Raw genomic sequence first — 20996 nt, 5'->3', positions numbered from 1 at the left:
TCACGGTTGAGCCAGTTGTTTTATGCCTTCCCACCGCTCTCCCGCTGTTCGCTAAGGTGCGCCTCAAAAAGTCCGCTGGGACAGGGCGGATGTCATGTCAGAGCCTCTGCCTGGCTGCGCCAGTGTTGGTTACTTGATCCTGCTGGACTTGCTGGGTTCGAGCTCCCTACGCCTTCCTCAACCCCTGACCATTCCCAGAAAACCACCGCCATCTCCTGCACCTGAACTCTTCCGCTGCTCCACCTCAGCGGCCTGAGGATCCATGGCTGAACCAGGCCAAACGTGCCTGTTAGGAACTCAGTGAGGCGGTGCCTCGAAAGCCACAAGCTGCTTCCACTAGGGACTTACCTGGTTTGAGGCTAAGTGGAAGAGGTTTTCCAGCTGCGCTTCAGGAGACAGGTGCTTCCGCTCCAGGCTCAATCCCTTGCATTTTGGACTACCTGATGTTCTTAAAGGACCAGCACCCCAGCTTTTGGATCCCCATGTTCACCTCGCAGCCATCTCCTGCATTCCACCCAGGCGACGGCAGGGCGCTCTGTGTTTACACACCCGTGCCGTGGCGATGTTTCCCTCAAACGCCTGGGAAAAATTCATCCTCCAGTGAAGCCACCTGTTGCCTGCATAATTTACCTGAACTTGGTCCTCTCCTACCTTATGGGCTCTCTTTCCGAGCCACTGGCCACCTGTTCACTTCTCTATCTCTCCTGGAAAGTCGCCTTCCTAGTGGCCATCACTTCCGCACGTCCAAGTGTCTGAACTACGGGCTCTCACCTGTGATCTGTCCATATACCATTTCTCAAAAGATAAGGTTCAACTAAGGCCTCATCCTGGCCTTTCTGCCAAAAGTGGTGTCTCCACTTCCATGTAAGCCAGGATATCTTCTACTCCCAAACCGCCATGCCAGTGATCTCCGAGAACAGCATCTCCATTCCTGGATGTTAGAAGGGCACTCTATAGACCAAACAAAGCCCTTCCGTAAAACAACTCAGTTATTTGTCACCATCATGGAGGCGGATGAAAGGCACTCCGGTTTCCTCTCAGCCAATTACTTCTTGGATCACCGCTGTATCCGTGCTTGCTCTAACTTGGCAAATGTCCCTCCACCTGCTGTCACGCTCACTCCACGAGGGCTCAGGTGTCATCAGCTCCTTTTCACAGCTCACATTATGCTCCAGGAAATCTGCAGAGCCACCACCTGGGCCTCCGTTCACACCTTCACGCCCCACAATGCCATCTCAGGACGATGCAGCCTTTGGCAGAGCGAGCCTCAATCTGCGACTCCGACCCCACCTTTGAGTTAAGGCTTGGGAGTCACCTAACTGGAATTGATATGAGCAACACTCCTTGAAGAACAACAGTTACAGAAGGTAAGAAACCGTTTTTGCCATGGACTTAGTTCTTAAAGTGGAGAAAGACCTTGGAAAAACCCAAGGAAATCGGGCTTCCTGTAGAATTGCATGGAATTGAAAATGACAATTGAAAATTAAAAAAAACAATTTTTTTTTCATTACCACCTAGTTTTTTGAAAATGTACTTAGAAGAAAGTTTTGGATGTATAAGAAATAAATGATCACCTCCTGAGTATTGGTCTCAAGGACCTTGAAATTATAAAAGTCTCTTGAAATCTATATGTTTTAAGTACAGGTGTCTTTGACTAGACACATCAGTGGCTGCACCACTTGGGAGTTAATCTTTCTAATGCTGAAATGAATTTTCTTTACAGAGCAGTTATCAATACGTGTAGCTATAGAAAAGCATTTTGATTCAAACGCTAATAAAAAATTATAACATCTTATTTTTTATTAAAACAATTACATTATTATTTTTCCTTCATAATGGAAATGCTTAATATATTACATTATCTGCTATTAAAATATAACTTACTGTTTCTAACTTTCCTTGACAATGAATATTTACTTATACAGAAGTATAATACCCGAGTGGGTGACAAAGGAGCACAACTTTCTGGAGGTCAGAAACAAAGAATAGCAATTGCTCGTGCTCTAGTTCGTAAGCCAGCAGTTCTGCTTCTGGATGAAGCCACATCTGCTCTTGACACGGAAAGCGAAAAGGTTAGTAATATGCATTCTACCATTTGTAATATACACAAAATACCTGGTTCGAATTCTTCACTGCAAGAACACAGGCGCTCCATGTACAATACAATTTTGAAAGTTCCACAGAACAACCCTTAGCTCCCTCTCTGTCTACGGCCTACTTTTGCAAGGTGTAGAGTGCCTTCAACTCCTGGTGTCTAAATTGGGAGCTGATGGTAGTCAGCAACACTTGGGGCTGGAGAGAAAGTGGGATTTTCAGAACTCCTCATTTTTGGCCTGCCTAAGTTCCTTCAAAGTCAGTTATGAAGTCAATGGGACTTTTTTTTAATGGGTTCACAGTTAGACCAATGCTGAGCACTTTGGAAAATCCCATTCATAATTAGCAACTTTGAGTTTGAGACAGGTGTCTTCAAACAGTTGACTGCGATCTACTAGAGGAGGCCTTGTAAGGCAAGTCACCAGCTCCTTCCTCTTTCCTTCAGCCAGCAGCACTAGCAGCAAAGTGGGTCTCTTTCTGCACTATTTCCTGCTCTGTCTGGGTGAACAGGTGTTGCTACAGAAACCGAGAGGGATCCACTCTGCTAGTAGAACTGCTGGCTGTCAGGACAGAATGGAACAATGAAGAAGCCTCTGTCCGCTTCCCAGTCCTTTGATCCATCTGCATTCAGAGGGTAAGAGGTGACATGCAGGAGCAGCTGGCTTGGAAAAAAGGCTTCAGCAACACCTCCTACCTCTCAGGAGATGTTGTGAAGGGAAGAGAGAGTAATTAAGCTATCCTCTGCTGCTCAGCTGGCTGAGCTTCCTCACTGCATCCACCATCTCCAGGAGAGGGGGCAGACTCCATAGGGACGAATAAACTGTTCATTTGGATGGCGATGCAAACCACCATCCAGTTGTGAGCCAGATGTCAGGATCCTGAATTTTGGATTTTTATGGCTAACAAGAAGTGTCTGGCATTGCTGGTACTATCAATGAACATGCAAGTTTTAGTCATGTCTATGTATTTGGCTGGTCTGCTTTCTCCAAACTGATCTAAGTACTGTGCATGTCTAACTGACAAACACTTGGACAAGTGCAAATGGTGGGGAGGATAGAGGTTATTAGTTTTTCTAAATTTGGCGTGTAGTTGGAAACAGACAGCATGCAGTATCAAATATAACACACACATTTGGTAAGCAGCCGCTATCACAGACAATTCATTACACCTCTGCAAATTAGTTATGTTGGTCCAAACTAGATCCTTATGGACCTCATTCTGCTAGCCTTTGTTCATGAGAGTAGTCTCAATGACTTCAGTGGAATTACTCACACAAATAAAGGTTGTAATATCAGGCTCCTGTGTTTGAGGCCTCCTTCATGCATGGGAAGTCCTGACTCCTAAACCCCAGTGAGGAACACCCAAGTGATAATGTGAACTATAAAGGCAAAGGTGTTACCTATGAAAGGAAGATTCTCCAAGTAATAACACGTTTTTCACTGCATCTGTCTGCAGATTGTCCAGAAAGCCTTGGACGATGCCAGGAAGGGTCGAACCTGCATTATTATTGCTCACCGCTTGACGACCGTCCAAAACGCTGATGTCATAGCAGTGATTCATAATGGAAAAGTAGTGGAACAAGGGACTCACAGCCAGCTGCTGGCAAAGGAAGGACATTACTATGCACTTGTAAATGCACAAGTTTCTCATTAACATTAATGTGACAAACTAATCTATTTATATAAATACACACACAACCCACAGATAACTAATATTAATGAGGTCAGGCGGCTCAAGGCCCCAGCATGCCAAGCACATGCTTGGGGCGGCATGCCGTGGGGGCGCTCTGCCGGTCGCCGGAAGGGCGGCAGGAGGCTCCGGTGGACCTCCCACAGGCATGCTTGCGGAGGGTCCGCTGGTCCCACGGCTCCAGTGGAGCATCCGCAGGCGTGCCTGCGGGAGGTCCACCAGACTCATGGGACCAGCGACCCGGCACAGCGCCGCCGCGGTGTGCCGCCGTGCTTGGGCGGCGAAATGGCTAGGCCACCCTTGAATGAGGTGCATCCTTACTGAGATGTCTGCAGGTTTAAAACACATAGTAAAAACAGAGCAGAGACATTAATTTCTTCGTTGTCTCACAGCTTTAGTGTTACTTAATCCTATTGGTAAAATCCTTTGGGGCGTGTTGGTTAATTGTTCTTTTTTTATTTTATCTTCTAAATCTACCCCCTTCCCATAAGCATTCACTATGTTAGGCATTCCTTCAGACTTCTCGGTGAAGACCGAAACAAAGAAGTCATTAAGCATCTCTGCCATTTCTAAGTTTCATGTTACTGTTTCTCTCTCCTCACTAAGCAGTGGCCCTACCCTGTCCTTGGTCTTCCTCTTGCTTCTAATGTATTGACAAAAAGATTTCTTGTTTCCCTTTATTCCCATAGCTAGTTTGAGCTCATTTTGTGCTTTTGTCTTTCTAACCTTGCCCCTGCATTCCTATGTTGTTTGCCTATATTCATCCTTTGTAATCTGTCCTAGTTTCCATTTTTTATATGACTCCTTTTTATTTTTCAGATCATGCAAGATCTCGTGGTTAATCACAGAATATCAGGGTTGGAGGGACCTCAGGAAGTCATCTAGTCCAACCTACTGCTCAAAGCAGGACCAATCCCCAGACAGATTTTTGCCCCAGATCCCTAAAGGGCCCTCAAGGATTGAGCCCAAAACCCTGGGTTTAGGAGGCCAATGCTCAAACCACTGAACTATACCCCTGCCATTCCCATTGAACTTTGGAAGATATGAGCATAGACAGAAACCATCTTTGGCATCCATCACTAAATACACAAGGGAACCGAGCTCTTGCAAGCTAAGAAAGATGGGTCCTTCAACACACCCATTCCTAGTGGATGGGTTTTTTACCTGCTGAAAATATTTAACATGAACCTATAAATATTCAAGGCAACATCTGGCAGTAATTCAGATAATGCTTTTGATTTCTGGAAGTGGTTGGTAAGATAAGGTAGTTTTGAAAAGCCGAGAACAGTGTATCTGACACACCAAAGGACACTGAAAAACTGTGATGCATGTCGTTTTATGTCAATGTTTGGGATACATTTAAAAAAAAAAAGCTGAGTGAAGGTGAGGAAAGGACTACTGCTATGTTGTGTAATGCCCACAAAATCCATTAACCTCTGTGCTTCAGTTTCCCCATCCAAAAAGTATTGCTACCTCACTGGAGAGCCGAGGCCAAATTAACCCCATCAAATGAGCCATGTATAGACTCCAGTAGTCTGATGAGCTACTAAAAAAAATTTCATTGGTTCCTGTTATTATTTACTATTTCTATCATGGTAAAGACTATGGACCTCCGAGAGGATGAGGGCCCCATTGTACTAACAAATAACACAGAGACGCCCTGCCCCAGAGAGCACAGTCTGACAATATCGCCAGATGACTAAATAGACAAACAGGGAAGTACAAAGTAGCTGTAGAGGCAAGTTATTTTATATTATTAATCACAATAGTCTAAGATGCTTATAGGACCCACATTACCATAGTACCTGATTGCTTCACAAACTTTAATTTATTTATCTTCACACCACCTCTGAGATGGAATCTGGGGTGCTATGCTGACCAGAGAGAGGTTGTCACCATGTGTCCTACAACCCTGGGTACCTTATAGTGTTTTGCTACTGTAGTTCCCATCCTGGGATGCTCACAACCAGCCTACAAGCATGCAGGTCACACCCTGAAGTGTCTGTGCACTAGGCAACCCTAACTCATCAGCTCTGACCCCAGCACCCTGTCTACCATCCCACAGCCCCACTCAGACTTCCAGCAGCCTAAATGCCAATGCCAACTAAAAGGAATAAAGTTAGAAAGGGTTAGCAGCAAATCAAAGTGAAAACATGCTTCTAAAAGTCTAAACCGTAATCTAGCAAGTTACAGGCTTTGTTCAAGATGGTTTCTCATTCTTCTTCCCAGCCATGGCTGACTTTCCTTCAATCAGGACCTTCCACAAAAGTACAAGGTGCTGGCTTTCCTTGTCTTCTTAGGCTGAAAGATCTTTGCCAAAGCAGGTTTCTCATCTATATTCAGTTCCAAAGACTTCACCCCCTCCCCACCCTTGGTTGAAGGACCCCTCTTTCTTAGCTTGCAAGAGCTCGGTTCCTTTGTGTGTCTAGTGATGGATGCCAAAGAAGGCTTCTTTCTATGCTCATATCTTCCAAAGTTCAGTGACTTTGTTTCAAGAAGCAGGATGACCTCATGTTGTTCTTTGCTTCCTATGGGCTTCCCATCCCCCTATATGTAACTGGAGTTTCCATTGTTTTGATTCCAGCATGCTTAATTTACACAGGAGACAGGTAAATAGTTGCCTCCTCTCCTGTATGGGAGGGAAACTGTTTCTCCCTGTTTGCCTGCAGAATTTAAAACATAACATCATTAAGTATCCATATGTCCTTAGATAGCGGTAATAGATACATTTCATAATGATATTATCACTAGTGTGTCACTAGCTTTCAGAAAAGACCTTAGTCTATACAGTCTTATAATACAGTAATATTGTATACAAGCCATTGATTCAATTGCTTATTACTTGAGGTTCCACCGCCTATGTTTCTACACCAGCAAACCTTTAAAATGGATTCTTGTGAAGGTTACCCCTCAAAGTGAAGTTTGTTCAGGTTGTGAGGAAGGCAACATGGAGCTCGTTCTTCCCTCAATTGTGTTTGCTGAAATGCAAATTGTTCTATTTCCTGCCATCTCCTCCCTCTGCTGTCTTGCTGTAAACTCCCCTGACACACTTTAACCATAATTCCAGCATATATTCATAACTCTTAATACACATTGCAGACACACATCACACAAGAATGTTAATGATCAGGATTAATTAGCTTTCAAATGATCTCACAAGACATACTTTGTTCCAAGATTATTATATCAGTGTGTAAAGACTGCAGTGCTTAGCATCACAACCTCTGTGAGGTAGGGAGGTGTTGTTATCTGCATTTTATAAGTGGGGACCTGTGACACAGAGAGGCCAAGTGCCGGGCCCAAGATCACACAGGAAGTCTGTAACAGAGCAGGGACTTAAACCCAGGTCTTCTAAATCCCAGGTAGAGTTCCTAGTCACTAAACCATCCATAGTCTCTAGTAGTCACAGCCGATCATAGGCGCTGACTCCATGGGGGCTCTGGGGCTGCAAGAAACTGTGTGGTTTTTTTTCCTAACTGGAAGAAATTGTTGGCTCATATTCAATTTGTGATCCACTATAACTCTCAGACCCTTTTCCGTAGTATGGCTGCCTTTACATTGTGGAGTTGTATATTTGATTTTTCCTTTGTAAGTGACTTTCCACTTGTCTTTATTGAATTTCATCTTGTTGATTTCAGATCAGTTCTCCAATTTGTCAAGGTCGTTTTGAATTCTTATCTTGTCCTTCAAAGTGCTTGCAACCCTTCTCAGCTTGGTGTCATTCACAAATGTTATAAGCATACTCTCCATTCCATTATCCATGTTGTTAACTAAAATGTTGAATTGTACTGACCCCAGTACAGATAAATCCTCTCATGTGTTAGATAAATCCTCTCAGTTTGACTGTGAACCATTGATAATTACTTTTTGAGTTTGTTTTTTTTCAATCAATTCCGCATCTGCCTTATAGTAATGTCATAGAGCCCACATTTCCCTAGTTTGCTTATCAGACTGTCATATGGGACAGTGTCAAAAGCCTTACTATAATCAAGATTAATTATATTTACTGCTTCCTCCTATTCAGTAGGCCAGTAATCTTGTCAAAAAAGAAAATTAGGTTGGCCTGATATGATTGTTCTCTTAGTAAATCCATGCAGACTATTACTTATCACCCTATTATCTTCCAGATGCTTACAAAGTGATTGTTAAATAATTTGTTCTAGTATTTTTCTAGGTATCAAAGTTAGGGTCACTGATCTGTAATTCTCCAGGTCCTCTTTGTTCCCTTTTAGAGCTAGGTACTATGTTTGCCCTCTCCAGCCCTCTAGGAACTCACCCATTGTCCATGAGTTCTTGAAGACATTGCTCAGGGTTCCTAGATGCTTCAGTTAGTCCCTTAAGTATATCCTAGGGTGAATTTCATCAGGCTCTGCTGTCTTGAATACATCTGACCTCTCTAAATAGTCTTTAACCTGTTCTTTCACTATTCTGGCTTGTGTTCCTTCCCCCCGGTTGTTAATATTAATTATGTTAAGCCTCTGGTCACAGTTACCCTTTTTAGTGAAGACTGAAGCAAAACAGGCATTAAACTTCTCAAGGCTTCTTGAGGTCATCTGTTATTAACTCTCCTTCCCTGCTAAGCAGTGGACCTACACTTTCCTGTGTGTTCCTCTTACTCCTAATGTATTTATAGAATACTAAAGACATATTACATTAAACATTAACATTGTTCAATTTGACTTGTCTCTCACATGAACAGTCCTGGTTTCTGTAGGGAGGACTCAGTTTAGTTTAGTTGAATGTATGGACATGTGTCTGCTATGATAGTCCAGGCAGGACAGAATCTCCATTACTCATTAAAGGGTGGAGGGGGAGAGGAGTGCAGCCTCCCACTGCTATGATAGTCCAGGTAGGACAAAATCTCCCATTAGACATGAAAGGGGGCGGGGGGAGAGGAGCGCAGCCTCCAGCTGCTATGGTATTCCAGCCAGGACAGAATCTCCAGGAGACAAAGCTTAAAGAAAGGAATGACTGGGAGTCATTCCCATTTTTGCCCAGGTGCCCCTGGCCAACCTCAACGAGGCCAGCCAGGTGCACTCATGGGATGATGACGACGGTTATCAGTCCTATTGGACCATCTGACATCAGGGAGGGGAGGGGATGCTGCTGTTTAGCGCTGCAGCACCCCGTCTACCAGCAGCATCCAGTAGACATGCGGTGACATTGAAAAAAGGCGAGAAACGATTGTTTCCCTTTTCTTTCACGGGGAGGGAGGGGGGTAAATTGACGACATATACTCTGAACCACCCGGGACAATGTTTTTGACCCTTCAGGCATTGGGAGCTCAGCCAAGAATGCAACTGCTTTTTGGAGACTGTAGGAACTGTGGGATAGCTCGAGTCCTCAGTTCCCCCTCCCTCCCTCCATGAGCGTCCATTTGATTCTTTGGCTTTCCGTACGCTTGTCACGCCGCACTGTGTTGAGTCCCTGCTGTGGCCTCTGTCTATCATAGCCTGGAGATTTTTTCAAATGCTTTGGCATTTCATCTTCTGGAACGGAGCTTTGATAGAACAGATTTGTCTCCCCATACAGCAATCAGATCCAGTATCTCCCGTACGGTCCGTGCTGGAGCTCTTTTTGGATTTGGGACTGCACGGTCACCCGTGCTGATTGGCGCTCCACGCTGGGCAAACAAAAATGAAATTCAAAAGTTCGCGGGCTTTTCCTGTCTACCCGGCCAGTGCATCCAAGTTCAGATTGCTGTCCAGAGCGGTCACAATGGTGCACTGTAGGATAGTGCCTGGAGGCCAATACCGTCGAATTTTGGCCATGCTTACCCTAATCCAACATGGCAATACCAATTTCAGCGCTACTCCCCTCGTTGGGGAGGATTACAGATAACGGTATTAAGAATCCTTTATATCAATATAAAGGGCTACGTTGTATGGACGGGTGCAGGGTAAATTCGGTTTAATGCTGCTAAATTCGGTATAAACGTGGAGTGTAGACCAGGCCTTACAGCCACTGAAGTAATTACTGTGGTGGCTGATGTCCACACTACCTTCCTTCTGTCAAAGCTGCATGTCCTTACCAGGAGCACTTCCACCGACTGAAGAGGGCACTGTGGGGCTGAGAGCCCGGGCTTCTCACCTCTGGCAGGAGATCCACACCAGGAGTCTGGTTACCATGCTTCCAAATGGTTAACAGGTTTCGGAATTTGTAATAATCTCTCTTTGAATTTGTGGGAGCATTGACTGAATAAACCAAGTGACTTCTCCGAATGTAAATTCACCTTGCAAATTGTAGAGTGTATCACATTCACCGAATAGACAGTCACCACACTTTTAGAGCTGCTACTCTCTGCTGTACACCAGTGTCAGATTTTTAAAACATGTTTTGACATATGAAGAAAAATATCCAGATGCAAATAATAGGTTTTAAAAAATATTTTTTAAAATCGTCATCTTACCTTAGCACCTGCAAGGTGGATCCATTCTCTTGCAGCCTTAGAAGTGCTGGTAGCTGTGATGTCTCTGAATGTTGAATTCTGGGGCACTGCAGTAGAAATGGACCTGTAACTTCATGTAACAATGAAAGACATAGGTATTTTGGTCCCAATTGTGCCCAGGGCCGCCCGGGGGGGGGGGGGGGGCAAAGGGGGCAATTTGCCCCGGGCCCCCGGCTCCGCAGGGGCCCCCAAGAGAAGAGCGGAGGCTCCCGCCTCCGGCCCTCTCCTGGAGCCTCGGCGCATCAAGCGCCGAGACACCGGCCGAGCCCCTGAGCCCCGACCCGATCCGTGTGGTGAGGGGGCGGGGCTGGGAGCTCCAACGGGGCCTGAGCCCCGCCCCGCTCAGAGCGGCGTGGGGAGGGGGCGGGGCAGCTGCCTCCGCTCGGCGTGGAGTTCACAGCCCCGCCCCCTCACCACGCGGCTCTGAGCGGACGGAGCTCAGGCCCCGCCGGCGACGCTCGGTAAGGGGCCGGGCGGCCGCGGCCGGGAGGGCGGCGAAGCCGGGGCCGCGGCCGGGAGGGGCCGGGGCTGGGCGGGCGGGAGAAGCCGGGGCCGCGGGGCGAGCGGGCGAAGCCGGGCCGGGGCCGCGGCTGGGAGGGCGGGCGGGCGAAGCCGGGGCCGCGGGGGAGAAGGGACCCGCCGCCGCCGCCGCCGCCGCCGCCAAAGCACAGCCCAGTCTTCGGCGGCGGGGGGCCCCATCTGTTCCGGGACCCGCCGCCGAAGTGCCCCGAAGACCCGCGGCGGGGCTCCCGCCGCGGGTCTTCGGGCACTGGCGGCGGGTCCCGGAACGGAAGGGCCCCACCGCCGAAGACCCCGGGCCCCGAATCCTCTGGGCGGCCCTGATTGTGCCTCCCTTATTGGGTGTAAGGTAGAATCCAAAATAACTAAGAATAATACAGTCCTGAGCCATTTTTCAATGAGATTTTGTGAACGCTCCTCTTATTCTTTCTCTTTTGGACTTTCAACATACTATATTATTTTGGGGCTGATTCATTCAAAGAAAAACCCAAACTTTCAAGAATGACTCCTAAGGTCTCTACCCACTTCTATTTTCTTTGTTAAATACCACAGTCAATGGTCTCATTCACTCATTATTTACAATAAAAATATTGATATTATATGAAACCTACACCATAGAGGAAACTGCAAGTACATCGTGTTATTATTTCAAGGATGATCATTAAGCACCTGGTTGTACAACCCTTACTCAGTTTGCCTGAGGGCTTGTTTGTCAGGGTGGAGTAATTGATGGGAATAAGCTGTTCTGCAATAGCTATTCCGGAACAGTTCCCTGCGTGAACACTGCATTCTAGAATAAAAATCACCTTATTCTGGAATAGTTACTCCATTCTGGAAGTGCAGTAGTATTCCCAAATAAAACTAGGGTGACCAGATAGCAAATGTGAAAAGTTGGGACAGGCAGTGGTGGGTAATAGGAGCCTCTATAAGAAAAAGACCCAAAAATCGAGAGTGTCCCCATAAAATTGGGGCATCTGGTCACCCTACAAAAACTGATTTTTATTCTGGAAAGATTAAAAATTGAATTGACTGTAGTGGAAGTATAGTCTTTTTGTTCATATGTGGTTAACTGTTGTCAAATTAGTTCTTTTTCAGAACATATATTTTATCAATATTCCAGATTTTAGACTAGAATACAGCTTTACCGACCGTGTCAGTGTTGGCACTATTAACTCCATTCTAAGCAATTTTTACTGAAGTGGCAATCTGCTGCAGGGGTGACATTTCAGATTTCAGTGGAGGTGGGGGAGCCCAACTTTGAGCAAGGGCCCAGGAGCCACTTAGGCCACTATAAATGCTTGGATTTTTTTGAAGTATAAAATGTAAAAAAATCAGACAACTAACTAGAGTTAGAGGTGAATCATCTGCCAAGCTCAGCAAGAATTCATCCAGCACAGGATAGTAGAAACCGGTTTTTATATTTTGTTGACCGCTCTTCAGAACATTATATGCAGACAACTGATCCTGTGTGCCAGAAACAAAGAGCTGTGCCAGCTTGGAGTATATTTTGTTTGTTCTTTGTGGCCTTGCTGGTTTGCAGTGCTGAGGTCAACTTTTGCTACTGCCTGAGGGGAAAAGGCAATTTCAGGTTCCTTGGCTATGTTTTCAGCTTCCTCACATAACTCCTTCCATTTGCTTTCAGATGATTTCATTTTTTCATAAGCAGGAATATTGCTTGCTACTAATTCCAACGAACTAGATAAATTCAGTTTAATTTTGCAGCTTTTCTGAAGCACTGTTCAAAATTGCAGATCTATTCCTTTTGCTGAGGTTCTTAATTTTTCAAAATTATTCAGTCTCTCTAGGAGGTCCATGGCAGTGCAAAAACAGCTGTTATTAGATTTACAACAAATTTTCTGAAGTGGAAGTCTTGTACCATTTATATCCTAAAACAAAAACATATCACTCTCAACTGACCGAGGAGGAGGATTAGCCACCCACAGACCCAGATGGGGAGGGGCCTCGCGCTGAACCCTGGTGGGCAGAGTCACTCCACGCTCAACCCTCCAGCCGGAAGTCAGTGGGCGTGACAGGAAGTACAAAAGGTGGGCCGGAAAACTCAGTTGAGGCCCAGCTGGTGGTGGAGCCAGACGGTTCCTGCAAGCTTCCAAACTGGGAGGCTGCCACAGACCCTGAAGGAGCTGAGGACTGGCCAGGGCCATTTAGACACCCGAGCACGGAGAAGCTGCTAGAGAGGAAGGGTAGACTACTGGCTAGTGTGCTAGTTTAGCCTATGAAAAACCCAGGTTCAATTCCTTGCTCTGTCAAAGGCTTCCTGGATCTTTAGTCTGTCTCAATTCCCCATTTGTAAAATGGGGGTAATAGTCTTTCTTTACCTCACAAAAATATTGTTGGGAGAAATACATTAAAGATTTTGTTGAGGTGATCAATTATTACACTATTGGGGACCATATATATTTATTGTATAGAGCCAAAATAAAAAGATCACTGGTAAGACATTTTTCAAGTATGTAAGGAAAAAGCATTGCACTTGTACCACTGTAAAGCATTTAATCCTGGCATAGCTTATTTTGGTTCCCCAAATCAGAATGAGTTATACTGGTTTATGCACCCTATATCTATGTCAGTACTAGGGCACTTTTGCTGCTTTAACTATGCTCACACAGTTAAAGTGACAAAACTTTTAATTGTAGACAAGGCCTAGGTATGTGCTTCTTTTGGCAATGCACACTCGTCATACCAATATGATCAGCTAGCCTGGTCTAATACTGCTGAAGAGTTAACTTTCTGCTTCCTTCTTGATGTGGGTCCAGATTCAACCTTGCTGTTGCCCCAGGAGGGAGTTACCCTGGGGACCATTTCTCACCCACTCCAGGGTTATAACTCTTGCTGCAGAATGGGAACTTTAAAGTTTGCTAGAGGTTCCATAGGAGCCATGCTGGTGGAGGCTGCTGAAGGGATGTTTTGAGTCGGTTCATCACAGCCACCCCCGGTGGTCACACACTCTGCCTAATAGGAACTCTCATTTTTGGCACCTTTACCAGTGCTGTTTTCTATTGCTGCAACCTCCCACTTTCACACACAGGATTTGGTGTGGATTGGTGGATTTGTGGGATTATTAGGAATAGGCTGGGGAAATTGGAGTCCATGCCGAGGCACAGCCCCTATGTGAATTTGGCAGGTCATCTTTAGAGGAAATATAAAACATATGATCTCCCAGTATATGGTGCTGCACCTACCCATTGCTCCGTTCAGGCATGCTGTACAGTCAGGTAAAGACCTTATTTTCTCACCACTGACAGGGTGTTTCCTCTTCTCCCCTTTTATAGTAACAGATAAACTACATTGACCTAAAAAAGCCACAAGACTATGCCCTGCCCCTTTTGAGTAAGAGGTAATCTGAGAGATCTGCCAGATTCTTTGCACTTAATTAAATTTCTCCTAGGGCGCCTAGAGCAGATGTACAAACTTTTCAGGAGGCAATTAGAATGTCATTTCTTTCTTTTTCTTCCTTACGCAGAAGTGAATTTCAATGTGAACTAAATCAGATGTGAACTAGGAACTCCTGAAAGTCTCTAAATTATCCAAATACCTGTAAGTGATCAAGGAAGAAAGAATTAATGGGTGAGATCATCCTCATGTGTGCAGAGCCTGAGTGAACTGGTTTAACACAGGTGACGGAGGCAGGGGTTGGGCTAAAAGGGGAAGAATCTTATACCATAACTGGGGCATCAACCCAGAGCTGTTCCCAGGCTGAAATTTAGGCCCTGCAATACGCCATGGACACCCACCATTGCTGCTTATATAGCACAACCCGGAGGAGATGGCCAATAACTGGGAAACAGTTAATGTCAGTCAGAATTGTCTTAGCTACAGTATCCATCTTTAATCTAAATTGCCAGAAAATTAATGAAGTACATATAAAAAATTATCAGTGAAAAATCAGTCATGTATCCACATCTACATATCTATCATTATGTATTGATCAACATTTTAAATGAAAAGCTTGTGATGATGAGCTGTTTGTGAGGACCATCTTTAATTATATCTGTGTACAGTATTTAGTGCAATGAGGCCATGTTCTCTGGTTGGGGCCTTGAGTTGCTACCTGCAGACTATAAATGTCATAATAAATCTTGTGTTTTATGCCCTAGCGCTAGGGAAGGTGCGTGTGACAGTGGGGAATGCTGGGATTGTGGAGGTGACCTAGGAAACTTCAGAGTGTCATGCCATCAGTTTCCTCTTTAGCTCCTGATTTTTAACAAATATTGGAGCAGAAAGATTTTTTGTTGGTTGTGGTGGTGAGGGAGTACTAATTATGTCTCTATTTAAAATGTAGTAGCTTACACTATCAACTAGAATTGGTACAATGGGCTAAATTCTGCCCTCAGTGACACAACTCTAACCCCACACGGGCTGCATGGTTGTAACTGAAGGTAGGATTTAGCCACCAAACTCTTAACTCTGTAACAGTTGTCCAACACCAACCAGGTCTGGGTACTGTTGTGAGAGGCACCCAAGAAAGAAATTGTATCTTCCTGGTCTTTGCCTACTATATCAGGGGTTGTTATAAATAAACAGATCAGGGTTAAGGTCTCTTTTACCTGGAAAGGGTTAACAAGCTCAGTAACCTGAGAAACACCTGACCAGAGGACCAATCAAGGTACAGGATAATTTCAAATATCTGTGGAGGGAAGCCTTTGTCTGTGTTCCTTGTTGGCTCTGCGTTCTTTTTTTGGATGTAAGAGAGGCCAGTCATGTCTCAAAGTTCTTCTGGAGTAGTTCCTACTATCCAATAGTGAGTATTAATTAAAAAGGCGGATTAGTCTTATAATTTGATTTCTACATTTGCAATTGTGTGTTTGCTAAAGGAAATTCTTTATTTTTGTTTGCTGTTACTTTGCTTTTACTGAGAAAGAAAGGAGGGGGGATTTTTTCCAGTTTTATAGGTTAGACGCTGTGTATTGTTCCATCTTAGTATTACAGAGACAAGTTACTTTCTTTTTATTTTTTAATAAATCTTTTTTGTTAAGGACTTGGTTGATCTTTCCTTGGGTATTTTCAGGGAAAGTGTAGGAGGAGGCATCCTCTGTAGTTGGATCAGTATCTCTCCTAGGAAAAGGGAGGGGAGAGAAGAAGGGGGAATGGTTTATTTGTCCTAGGTGTAAGAACTTCATGGATTTGGGGCTCTGGGATCCCCAAGGATTTTGGGAAGGACTGTGTCCCAATACACGTACATTATTGGGTGGGGCAGCTTTTACCAGATCTAAACTAGAATTTAAGTTTAGAAGGATCCATGCAGGTCTCCATCTTATGACAGGGGTGGAGGTGTTAAGCCAAAAACGGTATCTATTATTTTACCATTGCCACATGCAGATATATTAATCTGAGGGTTGCCACACATTGGGGTATTTTCAGCTCAATCACTTCAGGAAAACAAAGTGTAGTTTGTTTTTTATGAATGCTATAGTGGGTATATTCCAGCTGTAACCAGTATTTCCTTTAAGCAGATACCACCCTCCAGTCTAGCCAGTTAGGACTGATGCTAGTTAACTCAACTTGACTGATGCTGCACTGTAGTGATTAGGCCCTTCCCATTAGCAGCTGCCTCTCGGAAGGGCAATCAAATACAGTGAAGTGCTGGAACACCTCACAATAGGAGTTGCTGGGACAAGCAACTTAATTTTAAGAACGAGCTGGACAAATTTCTGAGTGGGATTGTATGATGTGGTTGGTTAGGGGAGCTGGCTTCACAGCCCTGAGCGTCCCTTCTGGTTCATGTTTTATGTTCCTGAAATATCATGCTTAAGGGATTCAGCTGGTCACCTGCAGGGATTTTCCCCCCCATTGTATTCTGGTGTTTATCTCCTTCCTCTAAAGCATCAGAGATGGCCATGGCTGGAGATGGGACACTGGATGAGGTGGGCCACTGCTCTCAGGTGTTACTGAGAATTTTCTTATGTGCTTAGCCAGCTGGCTCTTGCTCACATGCTCAGGGTCTAACTGACCACCATATGTGGAGTTGGGAAGGCATCTTCCCCAGGTCAGATTGACAGTGAGCAGGGAGTGGAGGGGTTGCTTCCTCTGCAGCGTGTGGTGCAGTTCTTGTGTTAGAATCATCAGGGTATATCTTATTAACTCAATTCCTTGCCATGCCTGATGCACCTCCATGCCTCCTGTGGCAGTTTAATCTCCTGACGGATTTAATACTTTGGTCTAATTTCAGTTGTTGGGTTTAATGCCTGGGTGTTGGTGGCCTGTGATCAGAGGTGACAGTAAGCTGGTACAGGCCAGTACGGAGGACCGGTAAGAAAAGGAGACTGACTGAGGGAGGGAGAGAGAAGCCTGCTCCCTGCATAAGAATAGTTTAAACTCAGCTGTTCCCTGATGGTTCAGCCCCCAGGCCTAGGTTTCTGGCATCCTTGTTAATTTCACTCACAGTAGCTGGGGGTCGGGAAGGGTGTGTTTGACCATGGCAGGGGCAGTTCTTTTCAGCCCCAGGGATGAGGATCTCTCCAATACTAATATACACAACAAATACAAGCATTTGGCTGCACAGCTTAAATCCAGAGCTAATAAAAGCAGGTGGAAGGGGAAAACCCACTGTCACATTGGTTTCTCGGCTCCTCCCTCCTCCTCCTCCTTCTCCAGCCAGGCTGCACACAAGTCTCTGCATTCCTCCCCCACCATCGCCAGCAGGGGTTCTCCTCTAGGCTCTAGCTTGCAGTAGGGACACTGGCTGAGATGCCTGCTGCTGCTGCCTGCAAAAGAACAGTTTAAGCTCAGCTGTTCCCTGTGCAGTTCAGTGCCCAGAGTTAGGAGCCGTTTCTGGCATCCTTGTTAATTTCACTCCCAGTTGTTGGGTGTGTGTGACCCTGGCAGGGGCAGTTCTTTTCTGCCACCGGGATGAGGATCTCCTAAACACAATCAAAATCAGGAACCATTTCCAAGTTCAAATCTATCCCATTCCCTTCCTAGCAGAGGATCATGGTTGTGATGTCCAAATTATTTGCAGATCCTCTTTGAAATGTTACTGTTTAAAAAAAACCCACAAAAAACATGGAGAACATGGTGGAAAGATGTGTCATGATGATTAGGGTTTATTTTGGGCAAAGCAATTTTGCTAAAGCAACTAAAGATTCACAGGGAAAGCAAATAGCCCCCATAGTCAAAACCACAAAGGGATTGGAGGGGAAAACTAAATATTCAGGAAATTATTGTGCCTCCTTTGAAAGAAATAGTAGTTTTCATTCCAATCCACCCTCTTTATATATTGATTTAAACACCAGAAATGTCCTTAAGACATTGGGTGCAATCTCAGATCTCTTTTTGTTTTGTCCTGCCTGCAGAGTGCAGAGGCTGAAATTGACAAAACTTTCTCTAAATATCTTGTATATTTCATGAAGGCTATTCCAGTTGTCCTTCATTCACCCCTGACTTTCCCTCCCCCCCGCTCCCTCCCTGGCTGGCGGTGGTTTTGCCTTGGTTACTTACTCCTTGGCAGACCCAGCCCAGCGGCACCTGCTGGCTCTCTGCAGGCAGCAGCCCACAGGGGCCGGTTGCTGGGGTCGCTGCTGGTCGGTGACAGGCTGCAGCTGCATTGTTTGTGACACATTCATACACATACACATACATACAGTCAGAGGTGAAAGTAAGCAGGTCTGGTCCGGTCCGGCGTACCAGCAAGAGTCAGTATGCCATGCTGGACCACATCAACTTCCACGGCAGGGATTAAAAGGGCTCTGGGCTGCCCGTGGCTGCGGGCAGCCCTGAGCCCTTTAAATCCTGGCCGCGGCTGAGATTTAAAGGGCTCAGAGCTCCCTGCCGCTGCGGGCAGCCCAGAGCCCTTTGAATCCCGACAACAGCTCTGGTGACCAGGCTGGAGCAGGGATTTAAAGGGCTCCGGGCTTCCCTCAGCAGCAGGAGTTCTGGGCCCTTTAAATCCCTGCCCCAGCCCCGCAAAGCTCAGGGTTCCCCCTGGCAGCCAGAGCCCCGGGCCCTTTAATTTGCCCCTGAGCCCCTGGTTGATTTAAAGGCTCTGGGTCTCCCAGCCACAGCTGGTTCCCCAGGGCCTTTAAATCTTGAGAGGCCATGCCTCTTCCGGATGAGGCCACGCCCCCCTCAGGACTCCAGCAGTACCGGTAAATCCTGTAAATTACTTTCACCCCTGCCTGTGATATACAGCAGGTCAGACTAGGTGATCCGGTTGTCGCTTCTGGCCTCAAAGTCTGACATTTGGACCTGAAGATTGTCTATTTCTAACCAAAGATGATTTTTAAAATTGAGTGGTTTTATAAAATAGAACACCTAAAAGGAAATGGCATTCTTCCTTCCAAAGCGCACACTTTCCTTAAATCATAAACAAAACAGTCTACAGTATTCTACAGTAATGACCCAAAATACTGTAGAGACATTATTGTAAACTATAGTGTTGTGGATCATGACAGTTAAATACTGAAGCTTTATTTATAAGCTTATGTCCATTCTAGTTACCATTGCATTTATTTCAGTCCACTACTACCAGTTCTGTTCAACTTTTAAATAATTATGGTCATCTTTTACTAATAAAGGAAGTTTAAAAATAATGCAATTTGCTTTGACTTCCCCTGGTCTTCTACTAAGTGATAAGTGGGGCCCTTATATCTCACTGGGTTACTGCAGGAATTATTTGCCAACTCTTACCTTTCTCCTCCTCTCACTTTCCCTTTGCTTCCCTGGTTTTCACTTTTTAAAGTTGCTTATTAACATTACAGCTGGTCAAAATTTTTCTGATAGAACAGTTTCCCATCATAAAATGCCGTTTCATCAAAATCTAAACTTTCTGTGGGACTGTGTCAACCTTGACAACATTTTATTTTGGGGGGAAAAGCATTTTAATAATGCTGAAGAACGTGTATTTACAATGCTTAGCACAATGTAGCTCCTGTCTTGGCTGGGGCTTCTACACACAAAAAGAGCAGAACCTCTGTTTGACAAACTAATTGGGGACTGAGGAGTTCATAACATTGAAAAGTTCATAAAATTGAATATCTTGAAATGGCAGTAGGTACAGTGTGAGTTGCAGCATGGTGCACTGCATCACTTTCTCCTTCTCCTTCAAAACACAGCAAAACATTTTCCAACACATTGAAGGCCTCAGAATGTGAAGGGATGTCAACTTGTTCTTCATCAGATCACATTCATGCTCTGATTTTCTACTTCCTCCCCCCAATCGGGGGGGAAATGATTCCTGTCACTGGTTGTTCTTCAGATTGGTGGTCATAAAATCAAGGTTCTACTGTAATCGTAAAATGGCCTGATTTTCTGATGTGCCAAGCACCCAAGCAACTCCTCAAGATTTCAAATAAGAGTTGTGGGTGCTTAACATCTTCAAACTTCTGGTCAAGCCTTTCCTATTAAATTCTGCTTATATTCTTAGATGGCATTCATTGCTATGGCATCTGAGATCAACCATGACCACAACTAAACCTATGGCCAGGTCTACTCTTGAAAAGTCTTTGCCAGTAAAGCCAAAACAGTCTACTACACCAGCAAAATGCTCCTAGTGTGGATGCAGGAGTTGTTCCTGTTCCCACTGAAATGGCAAAAATCCCATTGACTCCATTAGGATTAACACAGTTTGGGACAATCATGTATTTGTGCTTCTCACCTTTCTCCCCTCCTAATCTACAGACACAGACTTCTGAGCTATGGAAGCCAAGGAGTTTATAAACTCTTAGGAAGAGTCAGTCCCTGTCCCAATGTGTTTTGTACAATGCCTAGCATAACGGGGACTGAAGTTGAGTCCTGTAATAAACTTGACAACAAAAAATAATGTAATGGTAATGAGAGTGTGGGGCCCTAGAAATAAACAGACTTGCGGTGTAGGGTTTTGAGCAATATTAAAGTCCAGCTGTAAAGTAAAAAGTAGTGGTGGTGGGGTGAAGAAAGTGATGGGAAACGTTGCCTTTTCTTTCAAAAGGAATTATATCATTTTACCCTGAACTTTGTGTGTGTGGGAGGGAGGGGGAATGAAAAGAGGAATCATCACACAGGGCTCAGGCCTGAACTCCTTAATCAGGCAAAACTACCACTGGTTTCCCTGACTTTCCAAAACCCTTGGGCACTCAGATTCCAGCATGATGAGGATGATATCAGCACCCAGATGGATGGGAAGATAATTATGGGATTTTGTTTTTGCACAGTGGAAAGGGGTGGGGAGCCACAGGGTCCTATAAAGTCTGCATAAGTTTTCCCAGAGTAACTGAGAGACTTCCCTACAAGTGTGGTGACGAATCTGAGCTTT

At 45.1% G+C, this 20996-nt stretch overlaps 1 protein-coding gene and 1 long non-coding RNA gene across 2 annotated transcripts in view; one reads left to right on the top strand and one right to left on the bottom strand.

The window, feature by feature from the left end:
* The first annotated feature begins 1835 nt into the window (after positions 1-1835).
* Positions 1836-20996, top strand: part of LOC120397246 (ATP-dependent translocase ABCB1-like) — a 56136-nt gene continuing 36975 nt past the window's right edge. The window contains exons 1-2 of the mRNA XM_039522956.1: positions 1836-2072; positions 3550-3735. Coding sequence (XP_039378890.1) covers positions 1836-2072; positions 3550-3735 — 423 coding nt within the window. The remainder of the gene's footprint in view (positions 2073-3549; positions 3736-20996) is intronic.
* LOC120398551 lies at positions 6147-11490 on the bottom strand. The gene is made up of 3 exons (XR_005594523.1): positions 11420-11490; positions 10193-10278; positions 6147-6446 (listed from the first exon to the last, which is right to left on the bottom strand). It is a non-coding gene; the product is annotated as an uncharacterized LOC120398551 (long non-coding RNA).

This window comes from Mauremys reevesii, linkage group 2 (assembly GCF_016161935.1).
Source record: "Mauremys reevesii isolate NIE-2019 linkage group 2, ASM1616193v1, whole genome shotgun sequence".
Classification (NCBI taxonomy): domain Eukaryota; kingdom Metazoa; phylum Chordata; order Testudines; family Geoemydidae; genus Mauremys; species Mauremys reevesii.
The sequence above is the reverse complement of the archived record's forward strand: the minus strand, read 5'-3'. Positions and strand labels throughout refer to the sequence as shown.